Source organism: Pteronotus mesoamericanus, unplaced genomic scaffold (assembly GCF_021234165.1).
Source record: "Pteronotus mesoamericanus isolate MK-2021 breed Mesoamerican mustached bat unplaced genomic scaffold, CSHL_Meso_final contig_105, whole genome shotgun sequence".
Taxonomy (NCBI): Eukaryota; Metazoa; Chordata; class Mammalia; order Chiroptera; family Mormoopidae; genus Pteronotus; species Pteronotus mesoamericanus.
Genome location: NW_026555006.1, coordinates 5,414,148 through 5,441,436, shown reverse-complemented (window position 1 = coordinate 5,441,436; position 27,289 = coordinate 5,414,148). Strand labels below are relative to the sequence as shown.

Here is a 27,289-nt window from a genome sequence, read left to right as displayed (position 1 = left end):
AAGCAATCATCTTTGGTTTTACTCCTGTTCCTTCACTCCCTGACGCCAAGTGCATCAACATGACCTATCAGTTCTATCTCCAAAATAGCCCCTGAATCCACCCTCTTCTCGTCACTGCTGTCATTCCATTCCTAGCTGCCATCCTCTCTCACCTGAACCTTAATGGTCCCTATTGGGCTCCTTGCTCCACTGTTGTCCCCACTATGATCCATGTTCCACAGATTGGGACCAACAAGCAGCAAAGATCCTCTCCTCAAACTAGAAATCATATCACATGAGATTTATGTTTAATCAGTGGTCTTATGTTCCACTAAGGTAAAATTAAAATTCCATGATTCATAAGGCCTGGATCTGCCACTTGTCTCTCCCCTAAGTGCATCTTTTACCACTTATTCACTATGTACTAGCCACCTGAACTTCACTTTTTTTTTCTTCTTTTTGTCCCTAGAATATGCCAACTATCTCAGATTGTTTTCCTTCCCTGAGACTCTATTCACCCAGTATGATTACCTCCTTATTATCATACCTCTCAACTCAAATATCACGTCCTCAGAGATGCCTTCTGTAGCCCTCTAAGTTAATTTACAAATCTAAATTCTCCCCATCCCCCAATATCCCATTACCCTGTTCTACTTTCTTTAAAGTACTTATCACTATGTGAACTTAGCTTACTGACTTACTGTCCTATTTACTTACTTCTTAGTCTGTCTCACCCCATCCCCCATGCCCGATGTAAGCTCTTTGAAGGCAAAGACTATCTTATCTTGTTCACTGCTGAATCCCTGGTACCTGGCATATATTAAATGTTCAATATATAGTTTCCCAAATTAATAGCTCAGCAAATTTTGAATGAATGTATGAGAAGAAAACTTGACCTACTGTCAGAATCTTATGTAATTCTAACAAAATGGAAGATTCTGATTCACTGCACACGGGTGGGTCCAGGAATTTTCATTTTAACAAACACCCCAGGAGACTCTGGGGCAGAGGTCTAGACACCATACTTTTGAGAAACACTGATTTATTCATTCTCGTAAGCATGACTAGGTGGCCTAGTTTTAAAGAGGTAAATTGAGGATTAACAGAATTGAGTCATTTGCCCCAAGTTCATAAGTAGGCAAGTAAATTCTAAGAAATAAGAAATTGTAATTTAAAATAACTCATCCTCACATGTAAGTTAAACACACACAGACAAATCACCTCATCTATTTTGTGCCAGTCATAAATTCTTGACTTTCATCTCAATCATTAAAACAAAGCCTAGACTTTCATAACTCCATTTGAATGATTAAAGTGAATTGTTCATATCAAACAAGGAATATTTACTTAAGGGAATCACCAGCAGAGGAAAATGAGATTCTCAAAAGAAAAAAAGGATTAAAGAAAATGAAACTTTAGCTCTAAAAGTAAACTATGTTTATAAAAGAAGAAATCAGAAGTTGCTTTGAATGAAGATTTGCCTTCCAAAATGATCTGAACAGGTGGGATGTTTAAAAAGTCATTCCAGATGTCACTTTCTGGCATGGTGCTGCAACTCCAGCATGGAGCTGTTGGTAGTGGGGGGTGATCAAATTAGACTTAAGTTTGACTAATAATATATGCCAAGTTTGATAAGGTGTTTATCTGTACCAAGAATTTGGCAAGGTGTGCTACTGCCTACCCAAATAACATTTTAAAACTCAACTTTATTTCTACAAAGAAAACTGTCTACACTGCCTTTTTCATTTTATAAATTTCACAAATCGGGGCTTTTGATATGAACCTGGGCAACAGGCTGGTACTTTGCCTAGCTCTGAATAGCAAATACCTATCAGCTCTAACATCTATCTTTACTAAAATCTTAAGTTAACTCTAGAAGGGGTGTCCAACCTGCCGCCTTCGGGCCACATACATTTCAGGATGGCTATGAGTGCAGCCCAACAGAAAATCATAAATTTACTTAAAACAATATGATTCTTTTTGTGATTTCATGTCACAATATATTTAATGTGCTTCCCAAGACACCTCTCTTCCAGTGTGGCCCAGGGATGCCAAAAGGTTGAACACCCCTGCTCTAGAGCATTCCTTAAGGTAATTCTCCCTTCCTTTTACTTGCCAGGAGGTCTTGCTTTAAGCTGCTTTTTAAGGATGGAATATGGTCTAGAAGAGCACCGTCCAGTGGAAATATAATGCAAATCATAAATGCAAGCCATGTTAAGTTTCTTAGCAACCACATTAGAAAAATTAAAACAGGCCTAATTATTTTTAATCCCCAAATTACCATTTTAATATGTAATCAATACTTAAAAATGTAGGTATCTTTCTTTTTTTAACCTTGGTTTCAACCTTAATTCTCAGGCTTCTTCAGCTTAATTAACTGCAAAAACGACTTGTGTGTAAGCAAAAACCAGAAAGAGCTGCAGTGTCCAAGGGCTTAAAAATATTAGAGATCTGGATTTTATCAGATCCATAAACAAAATTGGAAAAAGCAGGCATAATATAGAATATAGAAGAATATATCTTCAGAAGTTGACTCGTTTCATTCTTGGAAGCATCATCAAAATTCTCCACAAGATCTGGAACTTCACCATCATCCTCCTCTCCTGTAGCAAGTGGTGCTTTTCCATCCACAGATTGTTTGGGCAGAGCTTCAGCTAGTCTCCTTAAACTAGTCAGACTGTCTGCACCAAGCTGATTGAAGATTCTGGTAGCATTTCTGTCAGTTGCTTTGTCTCAGCATGGCTTGTAATAGTGAAAGTGTTCGCTGCCAGAGATGCCTGAACTTTAGGGTTATTAAAGTGGATCACTTTTCCTCGGTTTGTGAACATATTTACCTCTTCTATACCAGAGATATTGTTTACCCCTAACATCCTTAAGAACTAGCTTTATTTTTTCTGTTGTAGCTGTTCTGTGAACCTCCTCCTTTCTATGAGCAGTGCCTTGCCCACCTATGCACACTTGTACCTGCAGTTTGGCAAATTTCTCTTGCTTCATGATGGTTTCTTTCATCTTATTGGAGAGAAAACGGGGCCGCACTGGGGCCTGAGGTTGGCGCTCAGGGGGTCTTTGGCAGACTAGCTGAAAGTAAGCATGCACATGTGGGGATGCAAACGGAAGTTCAAAATGCATGTATCTTTCACTTATGTATTTGATGCCTGATATCCAGTGTGTATTTTACTGCACATCTCAATTTGGACTAGCCATGTTTCAAGTGTTCAATGGCCATAAGTGACTAGGGTCTACCATGTTAGACAGTGAAGTTCTAAAGCCTTGGTACTCAAAGTGTAGCCCACAAAGTAGCAGCACTGGGATCATCTGGAAACTTGTTACAAATGCTGAACTTCACACCTACTAAATCAGAATCTGCATTTTAACAAGACTCCTGGGTGATTTGCATGCACAATAAAGTTTGAGGAGCATTGGTCCAAGCAAGTTTTTAGTCTCAGTTTCCTCATCCGTCAAATAGGGGTGATTATACTTACTTTGTAGAACTCCAGTAAAGATTCCTAGTGCTTTACTTTATACACATAGTAGGTGGGATTGTTAAAAAATTGAGAAACATCAACTTCTTGTTCCATGTATTTATGCATTCATTGGTTGCTTCTTGTGTGTGCCTTGACTAGGGATCGAACCCACAACCTTGGTGTATCAAGACGACATTCCAACCAAGCTACCTAGTCTGGGCAGTGGTAACTATTATTTAAAAGACATTGTAACAGAGTAGGCTTTAGAGTTGGACCAAAGTATATATTCTGGTTCTGTCACTTACAAGCTCTCTGACCTTGAACAACTCATTTAGCTTGAGGCTGAGTTTTCTAAACCCTAAATTGGGTCTAACATCTTTCTTCCATGGAGGACAGGGCATGGCTCATAGAAGGCATTCAATATAGTAGCCACATACAGGGTCCAGCAGAAGTAACGCCTGTTTGAGTGTGATCGGTAGGGTAATAATATGGGTATAATAATTTATAGTTTTAATTTGAAGTTTCACCTAAAATGTCATATGGTGTGCTTGAGTGTGATATTGTTATGTTACAGAATTACATGCTTATGATTTTGTAATAAAAAGGGAGCATTTTTTTTTGTGCTAGACCCTGTATATATAATTGGCTGGGCCAAAATGGAGTAGTAACAAATGCTAAACTGCCTTATTATTTCAGATGGCCTTTCATCTCTAACCAAAGCATTATTTCCTGTGGCTTCAGTCCATATTTCATAAGCAGAACTTAAAGACAGCAAAAAATGTTTATTTGAAAAAATTACTATGTATTGAAAATATACATTAGAAATTATTACATACTTCCATTCCATTCCCCTCCCTCACCACAAAAGTAGAAATATCTGCTTGCTATACTAATGTCATAGGTAAATTCAAACAAAAAGGAAAACAGCAGCCCCCTTTCCTCATACATTAGAGTTTGGGAGAAAAAAGGTCAATTTCTGCCAATCAATAGGAATTTAACAGGTCCCAGTCTTCCACAGCAAGACACACATATTTCTGCTTTGAAGACTGTGAAGAATTACTCTGTTCCTTTTCTGGCTCCTCAAAACCTCTCTTCTTGCTCTTCTTTGACTCCTGGCTTGAGATAGCTTCATGTTTCAACAATGGTCCATGGCAGTCTGAGGCTTTCTCTCTGTAGAACTGGAGTTTCTCAGAAGAGCTCATGTGGGTGTCTGCCAGGGGACACTTCACTGGGGTTTCTGTTCGAGTCCGCTTCCCATCTGTAAGAATGACAGAGGGTGATCCAGAGAAAACGACAATGGCCTAAACAGAGTGATATCTGGATTATTTTTATTCCCTTTTGAGTCCCTATAAAGTAACAGTGGCATATGGACTAGCACAGGATGAAGGCATGTATGAGCCACTTCATGGATAAGAGACCTTGGCCAAGTGACTTGAGATTCAGTTTTCTCATCTTTATTGGGATATAAAACCTATTTCATAAGGGTGATGTGAAAATAAATGAAATAATGTACATAAAGTGCTTAGGACAATGCTTGGCACACAGTAAAAGCTAAAATAATATTAGTTATTACTATTCAAAATTTGGACTTGACTGTATTCTATGAGCCAGATTTATGGCACAACTCTAGCAGATGATACATTATATTTTTTCTTAGTAAGCCCTCACCACTTATTTTGTTACCTTTATTCTTCATTCACTTTATCACTTAACCTCATTTTTTAAAACTTATGGAAAAATATACATAAATAAATTTACCATTTAACCATTTTTAAGTATATAGTTCTGTAGCATTAAGTACATTCACACTGTTATGCAACCATTACCACCATCCATCTCCGTAACTTTTTCATCCTGCAAAACTGAAACTCCAACCTATTAAACAGTAACTCCCTGTACCCCCTTCCCCAGTCCCTGACAACCACCTTTCTACTCTCTGCCTCTATGAACTTGACTATTCTAGGAGCCCCTAAGGAAGAGTCATTCAATATTTGTCTATTTTTTTACTGGTTTATTTCACTTAGCATGATGTCTTCAAGTTTCAACCATGTTAAAGCGTGTGTTAAAATTTCCCTCCTTTTTAAGGCTGAATAATATTCCATTGTATGTAAATAATACATTTTGTTTACCATTCATCTGTTGATGGGCACTTGAGTTGCTCCTACCTTTTGGCTACACTTAATTCCTTTTTAATCTTCTGTTATGTATCTACTTTTGTGCCATTATAAGTCATTTTTGGAACAAGATGCAATATAAATACATACATAAATTTAATAAGCTATTTTCTTGGTACTCATGCTCAAAGCTAAGTGTGGACTTACACTGTAAGGCATGTTGAGAGAAGACAATTCTTATGATCTAATTAAGTCAGTACTATCACTATTAAGTTTCCTACTTTGTGAAAATAAGCTAACTGCTTTAAGGGCGCAAAAACATAAAGGCAAAAATTCCAAAGGAAAAGGGATGTCTCACAGAAGTGCTGAGCTGCCTTTCGAGGTTCTAAGGTTTCTCTTGGCTTCACAGCTTCCGAAGTCACGCGCTCCCACTGCAGAACAATCTAAAACACATTTGGAAAGATTTGAATCTGAACAAAATTTCAAGCTTTTAATCTCAAACCCTCCTTGTTCCTCTTCATTCTCTTTCCATAAACACAGACCCCTGTGGTACTCTTACTTCAGGTGATTGGTGATAAGAATAAGAATCAAGTGAAGCCTGGATTTTCTGTTTTAATGCAGGAGTTAAAATATAAATATGTTGGGTGTGTGTATTTGTATTCCTCAGGAAAAACCTATAAAGTCTACTCCCAATTTTCATCTCTATTCTAGGCTAAAAATAAATGGCATTTCCTTAAACTAAATACTAAAATTTAAAACCTCAGTCATGCCCTGACTGGTATGGCTCGGGGGTTGAGCATCGTACTGCAAACCCCACAAACCGAAAGGTCACCAGTTAAGTATCCGGTCAGGGCACAAGCCTGGGCTGAGGCCAGGTTCCTGGTTTGGGGCATGTGAGAGGCAACTGATCAAAGTTTCTCTCTCACATTGATGTTCCTCTCCCTTTTTTTCTCCCTCCCTTCCCCTTCTCTAAAAATAAATAAATTGGATTTTTTAAAAATCTAGAAAAAAATACAATCTTAGTGATTGCTATTCACACACAACCTCTCTCATGCCTTAAAATACATTAACTATTACTTAAGCTGGGTATAAAATGTCCAAATTTCCATATTCTCACGATACTTCATAATCAGCTTCCATTTTTAAAACCATTACAATTGCAATTTTATTATAAGCTACTACAAACTCTTTTGGAAATCTGGCCAAGTATAAGGTACAAATAAATGATTACTTCACATATACCATGAGAAAGAAGAACTAAATTTAGTATTTTTCATTATGGTATGCAATGAATGATCATAAAGAAAAACATTTTCAGGACACAGACGCAGCACAACATAACTTAAGAATACAGTTCCAGAGTTGGCTCTACTGCTTACTAGCCAGGGGACCCTTGGCAAGTGATTTAATTTCTGAGTCTCAATTTCTTCATCTGTTAAATGAAATAACATAGCTGAAGGGTGGAGCACAATGACTGGCACACAAAAAATACTCAATAAATACCAGTTTTCATCCCTTCTACAATACTTTCCTGATTATGGAAAATGCAGACAGATCACCTGAATCTGGTGACTCAGTGGGCAACTGGGAAAACAGTGCTTCCACTAAGAAACAATAATGTCAATAGGAAGAGCTTGGGTACAGGGAAAAAGAAAATAGGTTCTGGACAAGCTGAACCTGAGGAGCCAAGTGGAGATTTATGGGTGATATTTAGGAATGGGCCTAGTGTGTGAGAGAAGGTGGAATCATTCCCACAGGGACAGGGAAGGCTCTGAGAACAGTTAAGATCACCAGGAGCGAGAGGGGAGGTATCAGCAAAGAGGTGAGGAATCTGCAAGAGCTAGGTGGAGTTGTGAAAAAATTAGGGAAGAGCCAGGAAAAAGGCTGAGAGAGAAAAGGTGTAAGGCAGGCCTGTTACATCAATGCTGCAGAAAAGCCAACACAGGTGAAAATGAGATCACACATTACCTTCAAGAGAACACCTGCAGTAGGGAAGTGGAGGCCAGACCTAGATTACAAAAGATTAAGAACTGAGGAGGCAATGAAGATGTGGGAGAGATAGATAATAACAAACAATTCACAGTCCTCCTGGGGAATGAGGAATATGTCAGACTAAGAGTATATCAAGTATGTTTATACACAGAAAGAAAATAGCCAACATAGGGTGAGACTGAAGATGCAGTGGTGGGGCAGGAGAGGGAAATAAGTGTTAGTACAACTACAGAAAAAGCTGGTGATCTTAGGGAATAGAACTGAAAAAAAAAAACCACCAAAAACCAACAAACCCTAAAAGGCTTATTTCTGGAATAAAGTAGCGTCCCTGTTCCCCTTAGATAGGAGGGAAGTAGAATATAGTTGAGGAAATGAAGAAAAGTTAAGACAGAGATAGGGAAGTAAGGGGACTCCTGTTAGACAGTCTCATTTTTTCTGTCATCTGCTGAGAATGAGGCAGGAAGAGTACAGTCAGCCTGAAACAGTTTCAATAAGGGATCAACAAGAAGTAGAGAAAGCTCTGCAGCCAAGCCCTAGGGGCGAGGCTGAGGCTGCATGGCATGATGCTGCACAGAGCCCAGTTTGCTTACTTTCAGGCCAGGCTGCTAGGTATTTAACTTCACCCTTACCAAGTTCTGCAAGAGAGGTCCTGGTTTCTGCATTTTACAGATGAAGAAACAGAGACTCGAAGTTGCCTTAGATCATATAGCTACTGGACTATCAAGCCAGAATCCCAAACCCAGGTCTCTTTGACTCCAAAACGTATGTTCTTTCCACCATGACACCTGCTACCAAACTATATCAAGCCTTTGTATGACCATCTCACACCTACCTGCCCTAAGTCCACTACTGGCTATGTCTATGTTTCATCCAGTGTTACAAACTGAGCCTGACAATGCACTATAATAATTATTTCAGCATGCATTTTCTGGGCCAACTTCAAAGTGCTTCTGAAACAGTGTCTCACCAGCACCCCTTCCTGTTTACCTATAGGGAGGGGATACCATAATCAGGCAGTTGGACAGGTCCAACATCATGCATTACAGCTTCAGCCAAGGAGACATCCAGAACAAAATAGTTTGGGGAGTCCTCTAGGCTTCCACCAAGAATCACTGGTTTATTAAAGTGTCTGAAGGAAAAAGTCATCAGCCACAGGCAAACTGGCATCTATTGGTGCTCTATACTTGGTTACTTTCTGACTTTCTGCTTAAGTCTGTACTTTATGAAGTTGAGGGAGACTATCAAGACGACAACACAGAGTCAAAGTAAAGTTGAGTCAAGAAGATGATAATGGGAATGCTCAGTGAGAGAAGGACAAAACCAACTTTTCCTCACTAAGGCTCTGATATGTAAGAAACTTGCCCCCAAAAGAGGAAGAGTCAGATTTGAATCGTTCATTATCAGTGTGACTTAACTCTCTTTCTAGACTACTAAGAGAATCTGTCCTTCTGAAGTAGGGTCATACTGCTTTTTTCATAGCTAGCCATAATTCATTTATTCTTGGAATCTTTATAAGATAGCATTTTTCACTTAGATCCAATAAGGATGAGTCATAATCTAGTGACCAGAGCATAAGATTTAAGGACAGGCATGGAATGCCTTTCCCTAAGTAGCTCAGTCAGTTATAGGCCATCCGTGTCTCCAATTCGATATGAAGATGACAATTCAGCCAATACTAAGAGGATTAACATTTGTTCAAAGTGTTGAATAACAATGGTAGAATTAAGATGAAAAGCTGTATTAACTGTACATGAAAAAATATGCAGTACCTGGTCAGCCCAGCCCTCAGTCTTGCAGTTACTGTGATCAAATTCCTTCAAAGGCACTTTGGAGTGGACAAGACCTATGTGGGTCTGGAGCTTGTGCTTGACAGCTTTGATGTCCTGGTGAGGGAAAGACAGAACAGGAAGCCCACACATTTGGTCAATTAATACTTGCTTTCTGTAGAAAATAAATACCATCATAAATATCATCTCTTTCTAAACACCAATTAACAGAAGAAAATATCAAGCTGAAAGTAGAAAAATAAGAGAAGGGAGTAAAAGTCCTACCTTAAGCCCCGTCCCAGAGATATCTAAGCAGTTTAGTTTTCTAAAAGAAAAGAGGTATCCAATTCCTGCATCTGTGATCTCAGGATTACCTAGGTGTCAAAAACATAGGTAATATTCAGTTACAAAATAACTGTTGCTAAAATGCCAACAATAAGGTCAGAAAAAAGGCCAAATGGTGACAAAATATAAAATATTGGAATGAACATGCCTTTCAGAGTAAATTAAATATAGGGATCTTTATTCTATCTTTAATATAAAGGAGCCACTCAAGAGATGATCTCTAAGATCCTTTATAGCTCTAACTTTCTAGGGGGTTAACAGAGAAAAAAATGAACCAGGTATTATTGCAAAGGGTTTAATTTGCAACCACATGGAAACAATGTACATAAACATGTATTAAAATGGTTCATTAAACTTTGTGCATGGCCATTTTACTTCCAAAGTAAAAAGATTTATTTTAAAAAGGTTTTCAAAGGTACTCAGACACAGGGACTATTATTACTCTTACTGACTTGCATTTGTTTCAGAATCCTTTCTTACATTATTACTGTCTCACATCAGAGAGTTACTACATTCAGCACTGAGTCCTCAAGGCCGTGAGCACAGCACCTGGGACATCATAGATGCTCAAAAAATATGCTGAATGAATACACTTTCCTAGGAGGAAGGCAGGACATTCATTATCATCTTCATTTTACATAAACCAAAACCAAGGTTTAGAGAGGTTAAATAACTTGCCCAAGGGCACAGAGCTGCTAATAAGAGTAGCAGAGCAAGGAGTATCCTCAAACCCTGCTCCTTCTATTACTTTGACATCATACCATCCTGCCATACATTCAACGGATGCTCAATTAAACTGTAAATGATCTCTATCAACGTTTTACCATTGGCATCAGTATCTGGTTAATCCTGAGTAAGTTACCACAATTGTGGATTCAGCCAGATTTCCAACAAGCAAACATGGATAAAAAAGACCTAGATGACAGAAAGCAACTCAAAGAAAGTAAAGATGAACCAAATGTCCTTTACAGATGCTATGAATATGATGAAAGGCTGCCCTGTCTGCACATAGCGAGTGGCATGGATGAAACTGTAAGGGCTTTTCCTACCGTAACGAGATGCCAGCATGCCAGAGAGGTTTTGGCCAGGAGTCACGAGCCTCTGGCTTTAGTCCTGCTCTGCCAACTAACTTGCTGTGGCACTTAGGAAAGTCCCTTCAATTTATCACCTCTAAAATGAAGGGAAGAACTAAATGATTTCTAAGGCCATTCTTCCAACATTAATAATCTATAATTTCTGATAAAACTTACAAGATAGGTCTAGCAATGTTAGATTTTCAAGGCCTCTTTTCATCACTCGAACTGGTGCTGTCATTTTCCGAACTCCGGCATCAGATAAACAATTATCCTTCAGGTGGAGCTGAGTTACACTAAGGAAACAAAGTCCAAAAGTAAATTAATTAAAGAGAGTTTGAGAAAGTCTAGGTATAACATGCTTTCATAAATTTTATTTAAAAATATAAAATAGTCTCTATCCCCTGCTATTTCACCCCTAATGCATTTAATGGAGTCAAAGAGCTTTTGGTGTTATTTCAGTTACTCAGTGAGGGTTACTTTAGGGATCACAGTGTCATATAGTATTAATTTCAGATGGCAGAAGGCACAAAAGGTATATGGTGAAATGAGATAAACGGATTTTATTAAGGAGATGAGTATACCTTGTTAAACACAAAAGCTACATTCCTAATAAAATGCTGTGTAAAAACTAAATACACTCTAAATATGCCAGTAAAGTCTGCTAAAGAAGTCCTATGAGAATTCTTTTGAGAAAGCAAACAAGCCTCTAAGTTTAGCCAGCTTTATAAATCCAGATTGAGCTTTTAAGGTATACTCATAACCCAATCCATTCAGCTAATCTGACACTGGTGTATTAATGTGCTCCACTGTCCCACACACAACAAGAAATCTGAACTTTCACTAACCTCACACAAAAATACCTTTGTACAGAGTAGTATGTGGGTGTCTGTCCTAGGAAGGCCCCAGGAAGCTGGTTAGACTCAGGTTTGTAATGCTGTTATCCCTCTGGGTGTTCATGAAACCACAAAGGAATCCATTTAGCCTCTTCTCTGCTGTCCAGACTGAGATCAGTCAGATTATTTGTGAATGGTATGAACTGGGTAATTTCTTCAAACTATGGTTCTTTTGAAAAGGATGTATTTGGTTGTCCTTAATAGTTTACTTTTTAAATAGTTTATAATTCACTGATAGTTAAAAATAGAAAATGATAACTATGGAAAATTGTGTAACTTCTCATCTCTTGCTAGAATAAACTAGGACTAGACAAAAGCCAAAATCATTTTTCAATCCAGGTTGCTTCAAGTACTACATGTTGCATGAATAAAGGTTATTCAGAAAAATGAACCAACTGACTGCCTTTCTTTTGTAAGAGCTGTCCAATCTATATTGCTTCCACCAAGTAAATGGAAAAATTTTACGAAAAAAATTAGCAAATAAACACAGGACTGGGAAGTAATCAGCATTCTTAATCCTCACCCAAGGATATGTTTGTTTATTTGAGAGAGAAAGGAAGTGAGGCGGGGGGCGAAGGGGAGAAGAGACAGACGGACATTGATGTGAGAGAGAACTATCCATTGGTTTTCTCCCTTATGCCCCCTGTGCACCCTGATGAGGGATCCAACCTGCAACCTAGGTACGTGCACTGACCAGGGACTGAACTCGCAAATTTTGGTGCATGGGACAACACTCCAACCAACAGACCCACCCAGCCAGGCCAGGTCATGCTTTGAAAAAATAAAACAATTCATCTGTAAATGGTGGCAATACCTAGACAGTGCCTCATTGGTGAGATGTTCTAGAAGTTCATGCTCATCTCCAAGCTTGCAACAGGAAAGATCCAGGCAGGTCAACTCCCGGAAAGACTTAATCTCCTCAAGTTTTTCTGAAATCACCAGATATCTGTGGGGTATGGAGAACAAGCAACAGTTTTTCTTTTCCTTTTTAAAAAAATTACCAAATATGGCTTTCTGCTTCATTCAACATTCCATCAGAACAAAGTACTGTGTAATAAGCAGACTTCACTGATTACTATGGGGACACTGGCTGAATTTTTTTTCATTAGTAAATGCCTAGAAAGTCTTTTTACATGGCAGTGGAATAAAGTTTTTAAATAAATAAGTAAATCAAAGTATATGAGCAAAGACAAGTCACACAAGAAAATATCTGCTTTGTTAGCAGACAGACAGACTTTGGTGGTGTTGGGACCTTAAGAGAGAATTTCCAAACTTTAGGATAGTCAAAAATTTTTAATTAATCATTCCTTTAAGGTTGCTTTTTATCTAATGCTCAATATTTTGTGGTTTAAAAACTGAAATGGAGCCAAGAACTCTGGGTTCTAATCTTCACATCCAAGGATATACCAAGAAACATTGGGCAGGTCACATTTTAGCTTTTCTACTCACACCCAAGTTTGAGTAGCTGCTCACTCCACTGTGTTCCTGTTATTCCACTAACTTTACCCTGAAAGTATGTGCAGCATGACTATTAAGAGGACTCACTCTAATTTAGATGGTTATTAAGACAAACCAGTGAACACAACCAATTAATCACACTGGAAGACCTTACCAAAGTGTCATCAGGAAGCATTGGGGAGGCCTCTGTAGAGAAAAAGATTAGAAAGACATTCCAGGCACTTGTGGGGACTTCTGGCCAAGATGGAGGTATAGATAGATACCCTCTGCCTCCTCACACAACCAAAAGAAGGACAACAAATTTAAAAACAAAAAATAACCAGAACTTCCAGAAAATCAAACTGTATGGAAGTTCGACAACCAAGGAACTAAAGAAAAAACATTCACCCAGACTGGTAGGAGGGGCAGCCTGGGCAGAGAGGATGTGTGGCAAGGCAGTGGCTGGAAGGCCAGGCAGGCAAGGTGGTGGCTGGAGGGCTAGGCAGGCAAGGTGGCGACTGGCGGACCAGGCAGTCCCACATTTGTGTGCAGACAAACTGTGAGGAACAGCTGGGGAGAGAGACAGACTGCATAATCCAGAGTTCCAGTGTGGGAAAAGAAAGCCTCAAAACCTCTGGAGGTAAAAACCTGTGGGGGTTGTGGTGGCAGGAGAAACTCCCAGCCTCACAGGAGAGTTCGTTGGAGAGACTCATGGGGTCCTAGAACGTATACAAACCCACCTAACCAGGAATCAGCACCAGAAGAGCCCAATTTGCTTGTGGGCACCAGGGGAAGGGACTGAAAGCTGGCTGAGAGCTGAGCAAGCTTCACTGCTCCCTCTAGGATCCCTCCCCTACAGGCAGAGTCACAACGCAGCAACCGGGGTTGCCCCACCCTGGCGAACACAAGGCTCTAACCCCTCCCAGTGTAACAGGCACACTGAGACAAAGAAATATGACCCAAATGAAAAAACAGATCAAAGGTTCAAAAATAGAACTAAGTGATAAACAGACAGCCAACCTATCAGATGCAGAGTTCAAAACACTGGTAATCTGGATGCTCACTGGATTGGTTAAATATGGTTGCAAAATGGAGGAAAAAGTGAAGGCTACACAAAGTGAAATATAGAAAAATATACAGGGAATCAATAGTAAAGGGAAGGAAACCAGGACTCAAATCAACGATTTGGAGCAGAAGGAAGAGATAAACATTCAACCAGAACAGAATGAAGAAACAAGAATTCAGAAAAATGAGGAGAGTCTTAGGAACCTCTGTGACAACTTTAAACATTCCAACATCCAAATCATAGGGGTGCCAGAAGGAGAAGGAGAGTAGGAAATTGAAAACTTATTTGAAAAAATAATGAAGGAGAACTTCCTCAATCTGGCTAAGGAAATAGGCTTCCAGGAGATCCAGGAAGCTCAGAACTCCAAAGTTGGACCCAAGGAAAGACATACCAAATCATGTCATAATTACATTACCCAAGATTAAAGATAAGGAGAGAAGCTTAAAAGCAGCAAGAGAAAAGGAGACAGTTACCTACAAAGGATTTCCCATAAGACTATCAGCTGATTTCTCAAAAGAAACCTTGCAGACAAGAAGGGGCTGGCAAGAAGTACTCAAAGTCATGAAAGGAAAAGACCTACATCCAAGATTACTCTATCCAGCAAAGCTATCATTTAGACTGGAAGGGCAGATAAAGTGCTTCCCAAATAAGGTCAAGTTAAAGGAGTTCATCATCACCAAGCCCTTATTATATGAAATGTTAAAGGGACTTATCTAAGAAAAAGATGATCAAAAACTATGAACAGTAAAATGACAACAAACTCACAACTATCAACAACTGAACCTAAAAAAAAAACACCCCAAAAATAAAAACTAAGCAAACAACTAGAACAGTAACAGAATCATAGAAATGGAGATTAGAGGGGAGGAAGAGAGGGAAGAATGGGGGAATAAGCATTATAAATAATAGGTACAAAACAGGCAGAGAGCGGTTAAGAATAGCATAGGAAATGGAGAAGCCAAAGAACTTACATGTACCACCCATGGACAAAACTAAGGCGGGGAGGACTGCTGAGGGACGGGGCAGTGCAGGGTGGAGTGGAATAAAAGGGAGAAAAAGAAATGAGACAGCTGTAAATAGCATAATCAATAAAATATATATATTTAAAAAGGCATACCACATCCCAGGCTGTGGCCTCCACTCTGCTTCCTAGACATTTTTTTTAGATGACGTCAGTGAGAAAAAATGAAAAGAGATTAGGTATGACAGAAAACAGAGGGAGAAGATCCTAAAAGAATAGGGAAATAGACTTGTGACAAAAGCATGCCTTTCTCAGCCACTTTCCTCATGGATGTCTAAATGTTTGCACAGAGAAAACGGTATGATAGGACTAGTGGGGGTTACACTTAAAAGTGTTCACATCTCTGTCAGCAGGATCATAACTACCAAAAACAAGATGGAATAATCTGACAGTAAGAGGGAAGTTGTAACTCTTTTCTTCCTACTTCCAACAAAAGTAAGAGTACTGAAGTTGTCACTGGCCTGACTGCTAGGTACAGATGGCCTGGGGCACTGATGTTCCCTCTAAACTGTCTGATGATGGAGCTCAGCTGGGTACACAAATGAGCCTTATTTACTCAGACTATTTTAACTGCACTGTAAATAAAGCTGCTGTTTTCCATTTTACAATCCCAAAGTTGAAATGGGTTAATGGGGATTTGGGGGATTACTAGCAATCAGAGAAAGAAAAACACACATTCTTTGATCAATTAACCAAAAGATTATTAGTAATTCTGAAAAGGGTTATTGGAGAAGGTGACAAAATTAACATTACAAAAATCAAAGCTGAGAAATCAACATGCAAAGCCACAGACCTGACTATATGTTTATCCTCAACAATGATCTTCAACCTTTTTCACCTCATGGTACACATACACTTATCACTAAAATTTTGGGGCTCACCCAAAAAATATTTTTTGCCCTTCTGACAAAAAATAATTTTTATTTACAGTAATAACAACAGTAATTACCTGTGCTTTTTCTTCCAAAGTGACTTTTTAAAAAATCAGGTGCTACTAATTCTATATAAAAATTTGTAATACCAAGAATTAACCAGACACAATTTTATTATGTGACATGACTAATAAGATGAAGCTCTATTATATGACCTACATATTTATGATTCAAGACAGGGCATTCACATCAGACAGCTATTGTATTAGCTGTTGCCATTTTTTTATTTGACAATCTAAGGGGAAAAAGAGGTCAGTGCCCCTGACTAACCAGTCAGGTATTGCATTTTTAAAAATTCTGGCCGCACATCAGTTAAAAATGGCTGACCTAGAACAAGTTCTAAGGTCTTGCTCAAAATCAGTCTTCTAATTTGCCCAAGTTCAAAACAGGGAGTGGAGATGCAACAGAATGTACAAACATATTTTAGCATCAGAGACCTGAGCTTAGATTCTTTTTGTTCCCCCCTAAACTCAGGATGAGATGAATTTTGATTCTTAACAACCCTAATTACCTGTGATTGTGACACAGTTATCCTCGCTGAGTCTCAATTTCTCCAGCTAGAAAATGGGGCTGATGATTACTTTTTTTCAAGATTATTAAGTCCCTCATTAAATGGTAGCTACTATAATTATTTCAGTTACACAGGGTGATATTGTAAAGAAAACACACTTGCCTCCCTGCAACCACTAGCAGGATTGAAAATCACAGGTTTTAACACAGGGAGGAGACACTTTTGTAGGGTTGGAACCCATTTGCAAAAATACTGGCTCTCCTCTGGCAGGCAGCTTTGTGACGCAATCCCAAGACAGCAAGCCCCTGCACCTACCCAATTATCTTATTTTCAATTATTTTCTCAAGCCCTTTCCCTTTGGCCTGAACCTTTTGGTGCTAGTAAAACATTTGCTGCTGCAACTTCGGCCCTGAATTGCACATGCAAATCCAGATCTCCTGCCCTCTTCTTTTTCCTTCAGGAATTCAAGAGGAGGGAAGTTTTTGATCACAGTTGAAAATCTTACAAGTATCTGAATAAGACATCAAAATTTGAAATTGCTACAATATGAACCAAAAGATTATAGAGAAAAAATTAAGAAAATATGAAAAATTATAAAGAAAAATAAACCAATTTCAACCTCACCATCTAGATTATATTTCAATGAGTTTTTTTCTTTCTATATATGCAATACATATAAAAATCATTAATAATAAAACTGGGATCATATATGTAACCTTATTTTTTCACTTAGTATATAACGAACATTTCACATCATTTTAAGTGTTCTTTAAATATTATCTTAAGAGTTGTATATCTCATCATATGAACGTACCATAATTTGCTCAACTAATTTCCTATTGGATAGTCAGCTTTCAGGTTTCACTATTACTACTACTATAATGAACACTCTTATGTAAAAATATTTGTTTCTCTATGTGATTATTACATTAGAAATTAAAATAGATTGTAAATAAATGGAATTAATGGGCTAGTAAATGGTGTGGATGTTTTTTAACGGCTCTTGATATGTATCAATAAGCTATCTTTTAGAAGCGCTACACTAAGTTATGTGTTCATCAAACATGAATATAAGTGCTATTCTCATCCAATCTGACCACTGGAACAGTGTGCAGACACCACAGATAAATAGAGCATTTTCACTATCATGAGTAATACTTAAGCCATAATGGTAAGTGGAGGGGAAAAAAAAGTATACAAAATGTACATTAGGGTATATTCCAAATGCATAAAGATACACATTTGAAAATAATTACCATGAATGGTGGGACTATTTTTTTTAAATATCACAGTTTCAAGTACTTCCCATAATAGTATGTATTGCCTTTATAAAATAATTTTAAGACAAGGTGTATATCATAATTCTATTTCTTGTTTAAATTTTTCTACAATAAACATAACCTGGCTAAAAAGTAAAATGTATTTCAAAGGTATGAGCTGCAATGGAACATTACTTGACTATTCATCTAGGCAAAGTCATTTTTTCCTTTCTACTGGCAGCAGTTCCAGGCCCAGCCATAACTGAGACCACAGTACATAGACAGAGTTTTTATAAGGTGTCTGCACAGTTCACGAGTCCACAGTTCTGTTTTTGTTTGCATCTGTTTGTCTTTTCTTTTTAAAGTACAATATTTGGCCTGGGGTAAAAACATTAATCTTATGAGCCAATTAAATGAAGACTGTTTATTTTTTCAAGCATATGATCTTAGCTTAATGCTGTCTGGTATGACTTTCTCTTTTATTACATGCTTTCTGTTTAGCCTTGTTTTAGTGATTATATTGATTTTGTATATCTTCAGAGTAAGCTTTTACATGTTTTTTTAAAAGTATATTTTATTGATTATGCTATTATAGTTGCCCCAATTTTCCCCCCTTTGCCCGCCTCTTCCCGGTATCCCCCTTCCCTCCAGCAATCCCCTCACCTTAGTTCATGCCCATGGGTCTTGCGTGAAAGTTCTTTGGCTTCTCCATTTCCTATACTATTCTTAACTTCCCCCTGTCTATTTTCTTCCCACAAATTATGCTTCTTAATCCCTGTACCATTTCCCCATTCTCCTCCTTCCCCGCTCAGCTGGTAACTCTCCAAAAGACCTCCATATCTATGATTCTGTTCCTGTTCTTGTTTGCTTTTTTTAAAAAATTTTTATTTTTTTAGATTCAGTTGATAGTTGTGAATTTGTTGTCTTTTTAATGTTCATGATTTTGATCTTTTTCTTAAATAAGTCCCTTTAACATTTCCTATAATAATGGCTTGGTGGTGAGGAACTCCTTTAGCTTTACTTTGTCTTGGAAGCACTTTATCTGCACTTCTATTCTAAATGAGAGCTTTGCTGGATACAGTAATCTAGGTTGTAGGTCCTTGCTTTTCATCACTTTGAATACTTCTTGCCCGTCCCTTCTTGCCTGCAAAGTTTCTTTTGAGAAATCAGCTGATAGTCTTGTGGGAAATCCTTTGTGGGTAACTCTGCTTTTCTCTTGCTGCTTTTAAGATTCTTTGTTTTTGTCTTTTGGCATTTTAATTACGATGTGCCTTGGTGTGGTGCTCCTCTTTGTGTCCAATTCTTTGGGACTCTCCATGCTTCCTGGCCTTGTATGTCTATTTCCTTTGCCAAATTAGGGAAGGTTTCTTTCATTATTTTTTCAGTAAGTTTTCAATTTGCTGCTCTTCCTCTCCTCATGGCATCCCTCTGATTCGGATGTTGGCACTTTTGGAGATGACCCAGAGGTTCATAAGCCTATCCTCATTTTTTTTTAATTTTTGTTTCTTTTTTTTGTTCTTGTTGAATGTTTCTCTCTTCCTTATGTTCCAAATTGATTGGTTTGAATCCCATCTTCTCCTTCTCTGTTGGTTTCCTGTGGATTATTCTTTATTTCACTTAGTGTAACCTTCATTTCTTCCTTTATTTTTTTGCTATACTCAAGGAATTCTCTGAGCATCCTGATAACCAGTGTTTTGAACTTTGTATCTGATAGATTGGCTCTCTCCATTTCACTCAGTTCTTTTTCTGGGGCTTTGTTCTGTTCTTTCATTTGGGCCATATTTCTTTGTGTCCTCATTTTAGCAGCCTCCCTGTGTTTGTTTCTGTGTATTAGGTAGAGCTGCTTTCACTCCCTGTCTTAATAGCATGGCCTATGTAGAAAAGGCACCTGTAAATTGTATGGAGCAGAGCCTTAGGTAATTGTCAGAGTCAGGCAACCTGCTTCACCACTTTGTGACTTTGTGGAGAGGGCTTAGAGAGGTGACAATGCCGCTGCCTGGCTTCTGGCAGTTTGACCTGGCACTCACCCAGTTTCTAGTCACTTCACTCCCCTTCCTGTGTGTGACTGGCGCCCTTCCATCTGCTGCCCCGGTGGTGAATCCTGGAGTGGGTGGGTCTGCATACCTTCTAAGAATGTGATGCAAAAATTTGGCAATTTCTTCACCACCCCAGCCCCTACTGATTTTTACAGTCAGAGGTAATGGAGATCTATCTTCCCAGTGCTGGAACCCTGGGCTGTGTGGTCTGGCCTGAGGCTGGGATCCTTTCCTCCCAAGATACCCCTCCTTTTTGTTCCACTGCTGCCGCCTTTCTGCACCACACTGCCTCTCCGCCCCTCTCCATGACTCCGCCTGTCCTACTTGTCTGAATGAATGTGTCTTCTTTAAATCCTTGGTTGTCAGACTTCCATACAGCTTGATTTTCTGATACTTCTGGGTGTTATTAGTTTTCAGATCTGGTTTTAATTCTTTTTATGGTTGCGCAAGGAGGCAAAGCATGTCTACCTACACCTCCATCTTGACCAGAGGGCTCACATTTTCTAATCACAAAAACATTCATATAGTGGTATACTATACAGCTATTTAAAAAATGTACAAGTACCAATGACAAATAATTTTCAAAATATGTGATGAAAGCAAGGTAAACAACAGTGTAAGCAGTGTGTTGCCATTTGAGGGGAGAACTATATATGCATGTGTATCTCAGAGATACAGAATATCTCTGGAATGACATAAAAGTAATTGATAACAGTAGTTGCCTCTGTAGAGAGGAAGTAGGAGAGAGAAGGAGGGAGGCTTACGTTTCATTTTCTACTCTTTTGTGTTTGTTTTAAATTCTTTTCTGTGTACATTTTTTAAAAGTTTTCTTTTAAATTAGTAGATGGTTTGAAAGTCATTTTACATGATGGTGGAATAAAAATTTTAGTAAGTCATAAAAGTATATGAGCTAGGCAAATCACAAGAAAAAACATGTGCTCCATTAGGAAAGACAGATGTTGGGGTCAGTGCTGGGAGCTTCTTTGAAAATTTGCAAATTTTAGGATACTTGAAATTTTAACCACTCATTTTTTTTTGTAACTTTCTTTTTACCTAATGCTCAGTATATAGGGGTCTGAAAAACTGGAACAGGGCTGAGAACTCTAGTTACAAATTTTCACATCCCCAAAAGTATACCAAGAGAGATTTGGCAGATCACATCTTGTCTTTTCCATTTTTTCTTACTACAAAATTTGGTAGAAGAGTGTTTTCTAACTAATGGAGCTATGGCAATCAAAAAATCCTTTTAAATTGTTTCAAAAACAAAGCTATATGTTGTCTGGGAGAATGTGGGCGATAGGCAGACAGTGAGTGATTTTTCTCAAAAATGGCCCATCACTTTTGTGTCTGAAAGTTCAAAACTGAAGTTCTATTTGATGGGGGAAGTCCTCAAACCTACTAAGCCCCAGGACGTGACATAATTAACATACCTGATAAAATACTCAATATCCTAATCAGAATACCCACCTGTTTCGCAAACACAGGGAGCAAAGCACCAGACTTCCATAGGCCTCCGTGAATTTCTGTAAAGCTCTCAGCCCTGCACCAGGCTCTGTGAATTTCTGTCTGGCTTCAGCAGCAGAGAACAACTTTTCAGCAATCTGCTCAGGAAAGCCAATAAGGGAATCAATGTGATCAACATTGTCAGAGATGAAGCCCAGGACCAGGCTGAAGAGGGATTTGGCGGAGTACCGAAGGTTCCCCTCACGGGTATATGTGAAGATGAAATGATCAGTCTTCTCTTTCCGTGCAGTATCATCTTCCCTGTTCATGCAAAGCTCCACAGAAAAGCCTTTCGGAAACAGTCTGAAAGGCCTTGGCTTCTGCAGGCTACTCCTGACGCCATCCAAGGCCAAATTGACCATGTGCAGCTGCCCATTCTCTCTCACATAGATGGGCCCTGGGTCCAGGTGGTTTTCTGAGTTGAGGTAGTAAGACATTGCCTTGCTTGCAACTGTAAAAGCAAGGCACAGGGGAAGCAAATACAATTAAAATGCCATTTGTAACATGTAACATCATCTCGCTGTGCCCACAGCTTTATTAGCCTACCAGGCAGGCCCTGTGGCAGGTTTGGGAAAATGAAGCTTACCAGTTGCCTGCGAATTACGGCACTGGAGGTTGCTTCTACTGCCTCTACCTGGGGTGCCCTTTCTTACCCTCCCCTTTTTCTTGCCTACTTGGTGATCTCCTATTCATCTTTCAAAATCCAGCTCAAATCTTTTTTCTAAAATTCACCCTAAGGAAGTTTATTACAGAAGTCATCAAAGAATCATCTACAAGAAAAGTTATGGAAGCACAGTTGATATTGGCACAATTGGAAACAACCTAAATGTCCAAAATCAGGGATCTTATTAAATAAGTTACGATACATCCATACCATGGAATTGTATGCAGCTATTAAAACTGTAAAATTGTTATTGATTTGCAAGTTAGGAATAGTACATTTGGAATTTATTATTTGTTTTTTAAACCATGTTTGCACACAGAATAAAGACTAGAAATGAGGTAATTCCCTTGCTACCATGGCACCTTCCTCACACTTCTTTGTTGTACTTGGCTCACTGTTCTGCTACTGATTTGTTTCTCGGTCTGTGTTCTGCTGGTTTGAGCTCCTTGAGAAAAGGGTCCATGTTTAATTCAACCAGACTTCCTAACAAAGTGCTCCGGCATGTTACCTGGCCCTGAGAAGATATTGGCAGAACTCAGGTTTTCTTATTTGCTAAACCTTACAAAGACCACAAGTAACAACGTTTTTTTTGGATTTACAAATAAAGACTGCCATCACAAGAGCTAAATAAAAGCTCTTCTAGCCCTTGAAGCATCACTTTTGTTAAGGCTCTACTAGGGCACGTTAGAGGTTAGGCAAAGTATCAAAAACAGTTGGATATTTGTACGATCACGTGGGTGACGTTTTGTGCCCAGGCACTAACTGGAATGAACACTTGTTTTCCTGAAGAACTATGAGATTTTAAAATACACAAGACATTGCTACATTACATGAAAATATTTGATTATCATTTCTACATCAATTTAAAGGAAGAAGAGAGTTAAATTTAATATAATATAGGTCAAAAAGCTATTATCTCTGAAAGACTCCCATTGACTTTTAGAGTGAACCAACTCAGCTTTTTCTGCATCAATGCAGGGCTAGGAGGTAGCTATGATGACACTTAAAAGTGTCAGCAAACAATCAAGTCAGTGATCACAAATGGTGTGTGTCTGAAGATCAAACAGCTGATCCTGTTTGTGGCCATCAGCATAATCCACGTTTCTACCAAGGAAAATTATGTGTGTGGAACACATGAGAAAAGAGGGCTCTGCTTAAGCTGAGAGCTTCACCCTTTCCTCCTCATTTCCCTATGTCTTGCTCTGGCCATGCAATACTACCCACGTAAACTGGCTGTCCCACTGTCCTTTGCCCATTTGGCCGGAACACCCTCCTCTGCTTCCCTGACCCAGCTAATTCCTGCTCATCATTAATGCCACCATCCCTCTCCTGGGAAAACTTCCCTAACCCCTGTACCAGTGCAGGCCTGGTTTTTCCCAGAGCACCAACGGCTCCTTCTGTATAGCACTTAGCACTATGCACTATGTCTGTCCCTTTACTCATGTCCCCAGAGTTGTGAGCTCTTTGAAGGCAAGGTATTTATTTGATTCATTTCTCTTTCCCAGCCCTGACATAGAGCCTAGTACTGAGTAAGCTTTCAACAGATATTTGCTGAACCAACTGAGATGAAGGATGAGACCTCAAAAGGGACAGGCTTACTGCTCTGAGCTGCAGGGCCTGCTGATACTGTTGCTAGGAGCCAGCTCCTCTTCCAGGCAACAGCTGCAGCTCCTCCCCCACTTGCCAGACCCTTCTGCAGGTGGTAGAAGCAAAGCAGATAATGGGAGTATACTGCTACTGGTACTACCAGGGGGAAAAAAAATCTACAAACCAGGAAAAAGAAAAAAAAACAACTCCTGTCACAGTGCCAGCTCTTAAAACTCATAGCCTTGCTAGTATTCAGCCTGCTGCTAAGGAGATGCCTCACTTAGAATTCTAAGCCCTTCTTCCAGTAGAAGCAAGCATCTGGCCCTTCAACCTCATAGACTTTAATCTTGATGAGAAGATAGAGCAGACACCCTTTGGTCTTTATCCCTGTGACTCAACATTCAAGCCCTATTCTACTTGCAGATCAGAAAGTAAACAACAGGAATGATCCTAAAAAGGAATGACTTGATTTTAATAGAAAGGCAAATTCGATGGAAAATAACACATTATAATGGATCAACACATTATAAGCCCCCTGGCAAAGAAACAGGGTCTGCCCACCTGTATTACCCCTAATCCTCGGACCCCAATAGTGCCTTCCACAAACTTTGCAGTAAAACGAACACTACTATGAGTGAAAAATCAGAAAAGTCTGATTCTATCCAGCAGAGGGCACAGCAGCTCGGGACAGGAGTAAGGATGTTAATCCAGGCTGCCCCAAATCCTGGCAGCTTCTGCTTCCAGGGATCATTTTCAAAAAAGGACACAGTTTTGGCTATATTTTACCTTTAAATTACTCATCAGATGTTAGTTCCCTTTCTAAATAATTAAAATAAATCCAGTATTTCCTAAAGAGTACACCCACATCAGCTGTCCAGAAACCTCAAGGCCTCTCTATTCTCGGTTCAGTGTATCTTGGTGACCGTTGATTTCTACAATTGAATTTGGGTATCTTGCATTCTCCCAACAAGGAGCTTCCTGAGAATTTGTGAGGTCCTATAAAATGATCTAAGAATTATAACCTTTAGTATTTAAACTTTTCAAGGCTAAGAACCATAAAGGCAAGAAAATTTCACACAAAGCTTCTGTACTTGGCTTCTATTTCTGCCTGGCTATTGTACAGGATGGTCTATTATAAATGGGCCCCCGCAGGAGACATACCATGGCAAAAAACCCATGCAAACTGGAAAACTAAAATAATCAGTATCTGTAAGAAAACAATGTCCAGTGTAGATCGTCATTAGCTATATTTTATATTAGATCAACAGAGTAACAGGAGCATTCTAACAGTCTCTCAGCTCCCTACAGAGAAGCAGTTTTGTAACTGATACAACATTGCAGAAAAATATCATGACTGCATGTTCTAGTATTTGGCCACCATAAATGAACCAGTACCCTGAAGTACGTCATTTCATCAAGCCAATAAAATATAACCTTACTACTTTAATAACTCAGTTTTCTATAGCCTCTTTGAATAAGAAGCAAAATAAAACAACTGATAACTAAACATAATGGCTTTTTAGAACTTAAAGCCAGTTTACTGAGCAAGAACCATGGCTATTCCAGTCAAGTTGGGATAGGGAGTGGGAGAGTAGGAGGAAACAGGATTAAAATTGTGAGGTAAGTTTGGAAAGAGAAAGAGAAGAAAACACCTAACTTTAGTAGGCAATGTTAACAATCCCCGTAATAAAAAAATCAGTAAAGATAGCGATGATAATGATAGCGGGTATGCTAGCTGCCATTTATTAAGCACCTACCAGTTGCCAAGCACGGTGCTTGGTACTATATTAAATGACCTCATGTTATCTCCCACAATCCTTTGAGGTCAGGATTGCCATTTAACAGGTGAAGAGCCTCAGAGAAATAAAGTAACTTACTTAAGGAACAGAGCTAGTAAGTGGCAGAGCCAGAATTCCATCTCAAGGCTGTATTACTCCAAAGTTCAAGCTCTTTCCACTGCATGATGCTGTCTCTCAAGAATAAAAATATGACATAAGCCTTAAGAATAAAAAAAGATGTTAAAAATTAATGTCACCCACCTGTTTGATCCCTCTGGTATTCACTGGCTCAAGCTGGGGGATGGGGACACAGGGAGAAGATTAGGGAAAAAACAAAAACAAAAAAACAGTGGACATTTGAGCGAAGGGTTGGTGGGAACAGAGCCAGGACAGAGCTACATTGAGGCCTCCCTTCTTTCTGCCAGGGCAGAAATTACCCACACCCACACACCAGGAAAACCAGGAAAACATCTGTCAACTCATGGCCTTCATCCCAAGGCTGCAGACACCCTTGGTTAATTTGAAAATGCAGAATTCTTGAGAAAATTTCCAACATAAAAACCTGAACAGAAACTAGTTCCAAACCACGAATAACCAACTAACTAATCTTACCTTCATTGTTCTGTGTCAGAACCATTATTCAATTTCCAACTCCTCTTTTTCTTTTATCCTACAACTTGCATTTTTCTACCTGCCTTCTCACCCATATCCTTTCCTCTCCCAAGCTCCAGAGGATGGTACCATACCCAGCTCTCTACTCTCCTCCAGGAACATAACCAATCTCCCCCACATCTTGAGACTTAGTTTCTTTATCTGCTAACTCTAGAGCTTCACACACGAAATCCAATCTCCACAGGAAAAATCCTAACCCCTCCCTCCTTCACCCACTCTCAGCTCCTCTGCCCCTGCCCCTCAAACCTTATGCCCTTCTAACCCTTTCATGACCCTTCTGAAATCTGTCTCCGTCTCTCAGACCCAATCCCATCTCCACCAGCGTCTCCCGCCTTCCCCACATCATCCCCCCGACCCATTCTCATTCCCTGGCAACATCTATTCTGTCCATCACCATTTATTCACCCCTCCCCCCTCTGGGATTCCCTCTCCTAGGACCCAAATCTCTCCCTCTCCTTGTTTTCTGTCTTCAACCTTCAAAATCCCCTGTCTTCAAGCTTCACTATGCTCAACTTCACAATCCCCAGCCCCAACTTCTTTCTTCCCTACCCGCAAGACCCCACCCTTTCTCCTATTTCAATCCTATATCCTTTCCTCCTTGCACTCCTCAAAGCCCCTTCCCAAGCACTGCAATTCTCCATCTCTCTAAATTCCCACTCTCTGAGTCCACCCAAAAATCCTGGCCCCTTCTCCCCCACCGCCCCGAACCCCAATTCTCACACGCCCCCATATCCAACCCCAGCACCACTACCTCAAGCTCAAAGCCATTTTCGACACTCCTTTATCCTCTTCTTCACACCTTTAACCCAACCACACCCCAACCGCATCTCCCCGGGTCTTCCCCTCCCCCTCTCCGCCCCTCACTCACACCCCACCCCCGCCCCCACTCGCGGCCCAGGGCTCCGTACGGCGGCCAAGCCCGCGGCCGCCACCTACCTGTGCCCCTGCCCGGGGCAGCGAGCTGCAGCTCCTCTGTGGCGGATCCCTCCTCCAGAGGCGCGGCTGAGAGGGGAAGCGGCTAGGCGTCCCAGGCACAAAGCTAAGAAGGGTGGGACAGAGAAAGGATGGGAGGAGAGAAGGGACGGGGGCGACCTAGCGCCGTGGGACCGCGGGGCTGACAGGGGCGGGGGGAGGGTAGGCTGGGCAAGGGAGACGCGCGTGCGCGATACCCGGCATGGGGGGCGGGGTCGGACC

General features: G+C 39.8%; 1 protein-coding gene across 6 annotated transcripts; it reads right to left on the bottom strand.

Annotated features, from left to right (window-relative positions):
* Positions 1 to 4,284: 4,284 nt before the first annotated feature.
* LRRC42 (leucine rich repeat containing 42) lies at positions 4,285 to 27,211 on the bottom strand. 6 transcript variants are annotated; one of them, XM_054573410.1, is made up of 9 exons: positions 27,032 to 27,211; positions 25,523 to 25,717; positions 21,359 to 21,845; positions 12,444 to 12,575; positions 10,911 to 11,029; positions 9,601 to 9,689; positions 9,319 to 9,432; positions 5,916 to 6,000; positions 4,285 to 4,701 (listed from the first exon to the last, which is right to left on the bottom strand). In XM_054573410.1, exons 3-9 carry the CDS (start codon positions 21,829 to 21,831, stop codon positions 4,427 to 4,429), a joined length of 1,287 nt encoding a protein of 428 aa, XP_054429385.1. In that variant the 5' UTR covers positions 21,832 to 21,845; positions 25,523 to 25,717; positions 27,032 to 27,211; the 3' UTR covers positions 4,285 to 4,426. The 6 variants fall into 6 exon arrangements, with proteins under 6 accessions (XP_054429385.1, XP_054429402.1, XP_054429394.1 ...); XM_054573427.1 differs by having other exon boundaries at positions 25,685 to 25,717; XM_054573419.1 differs by having other exon boundaries at positions 25,523 to 25,643.
* Between the last annotated feature and the right edge of the window lie 78 nt (positions 27,212 to 27,289).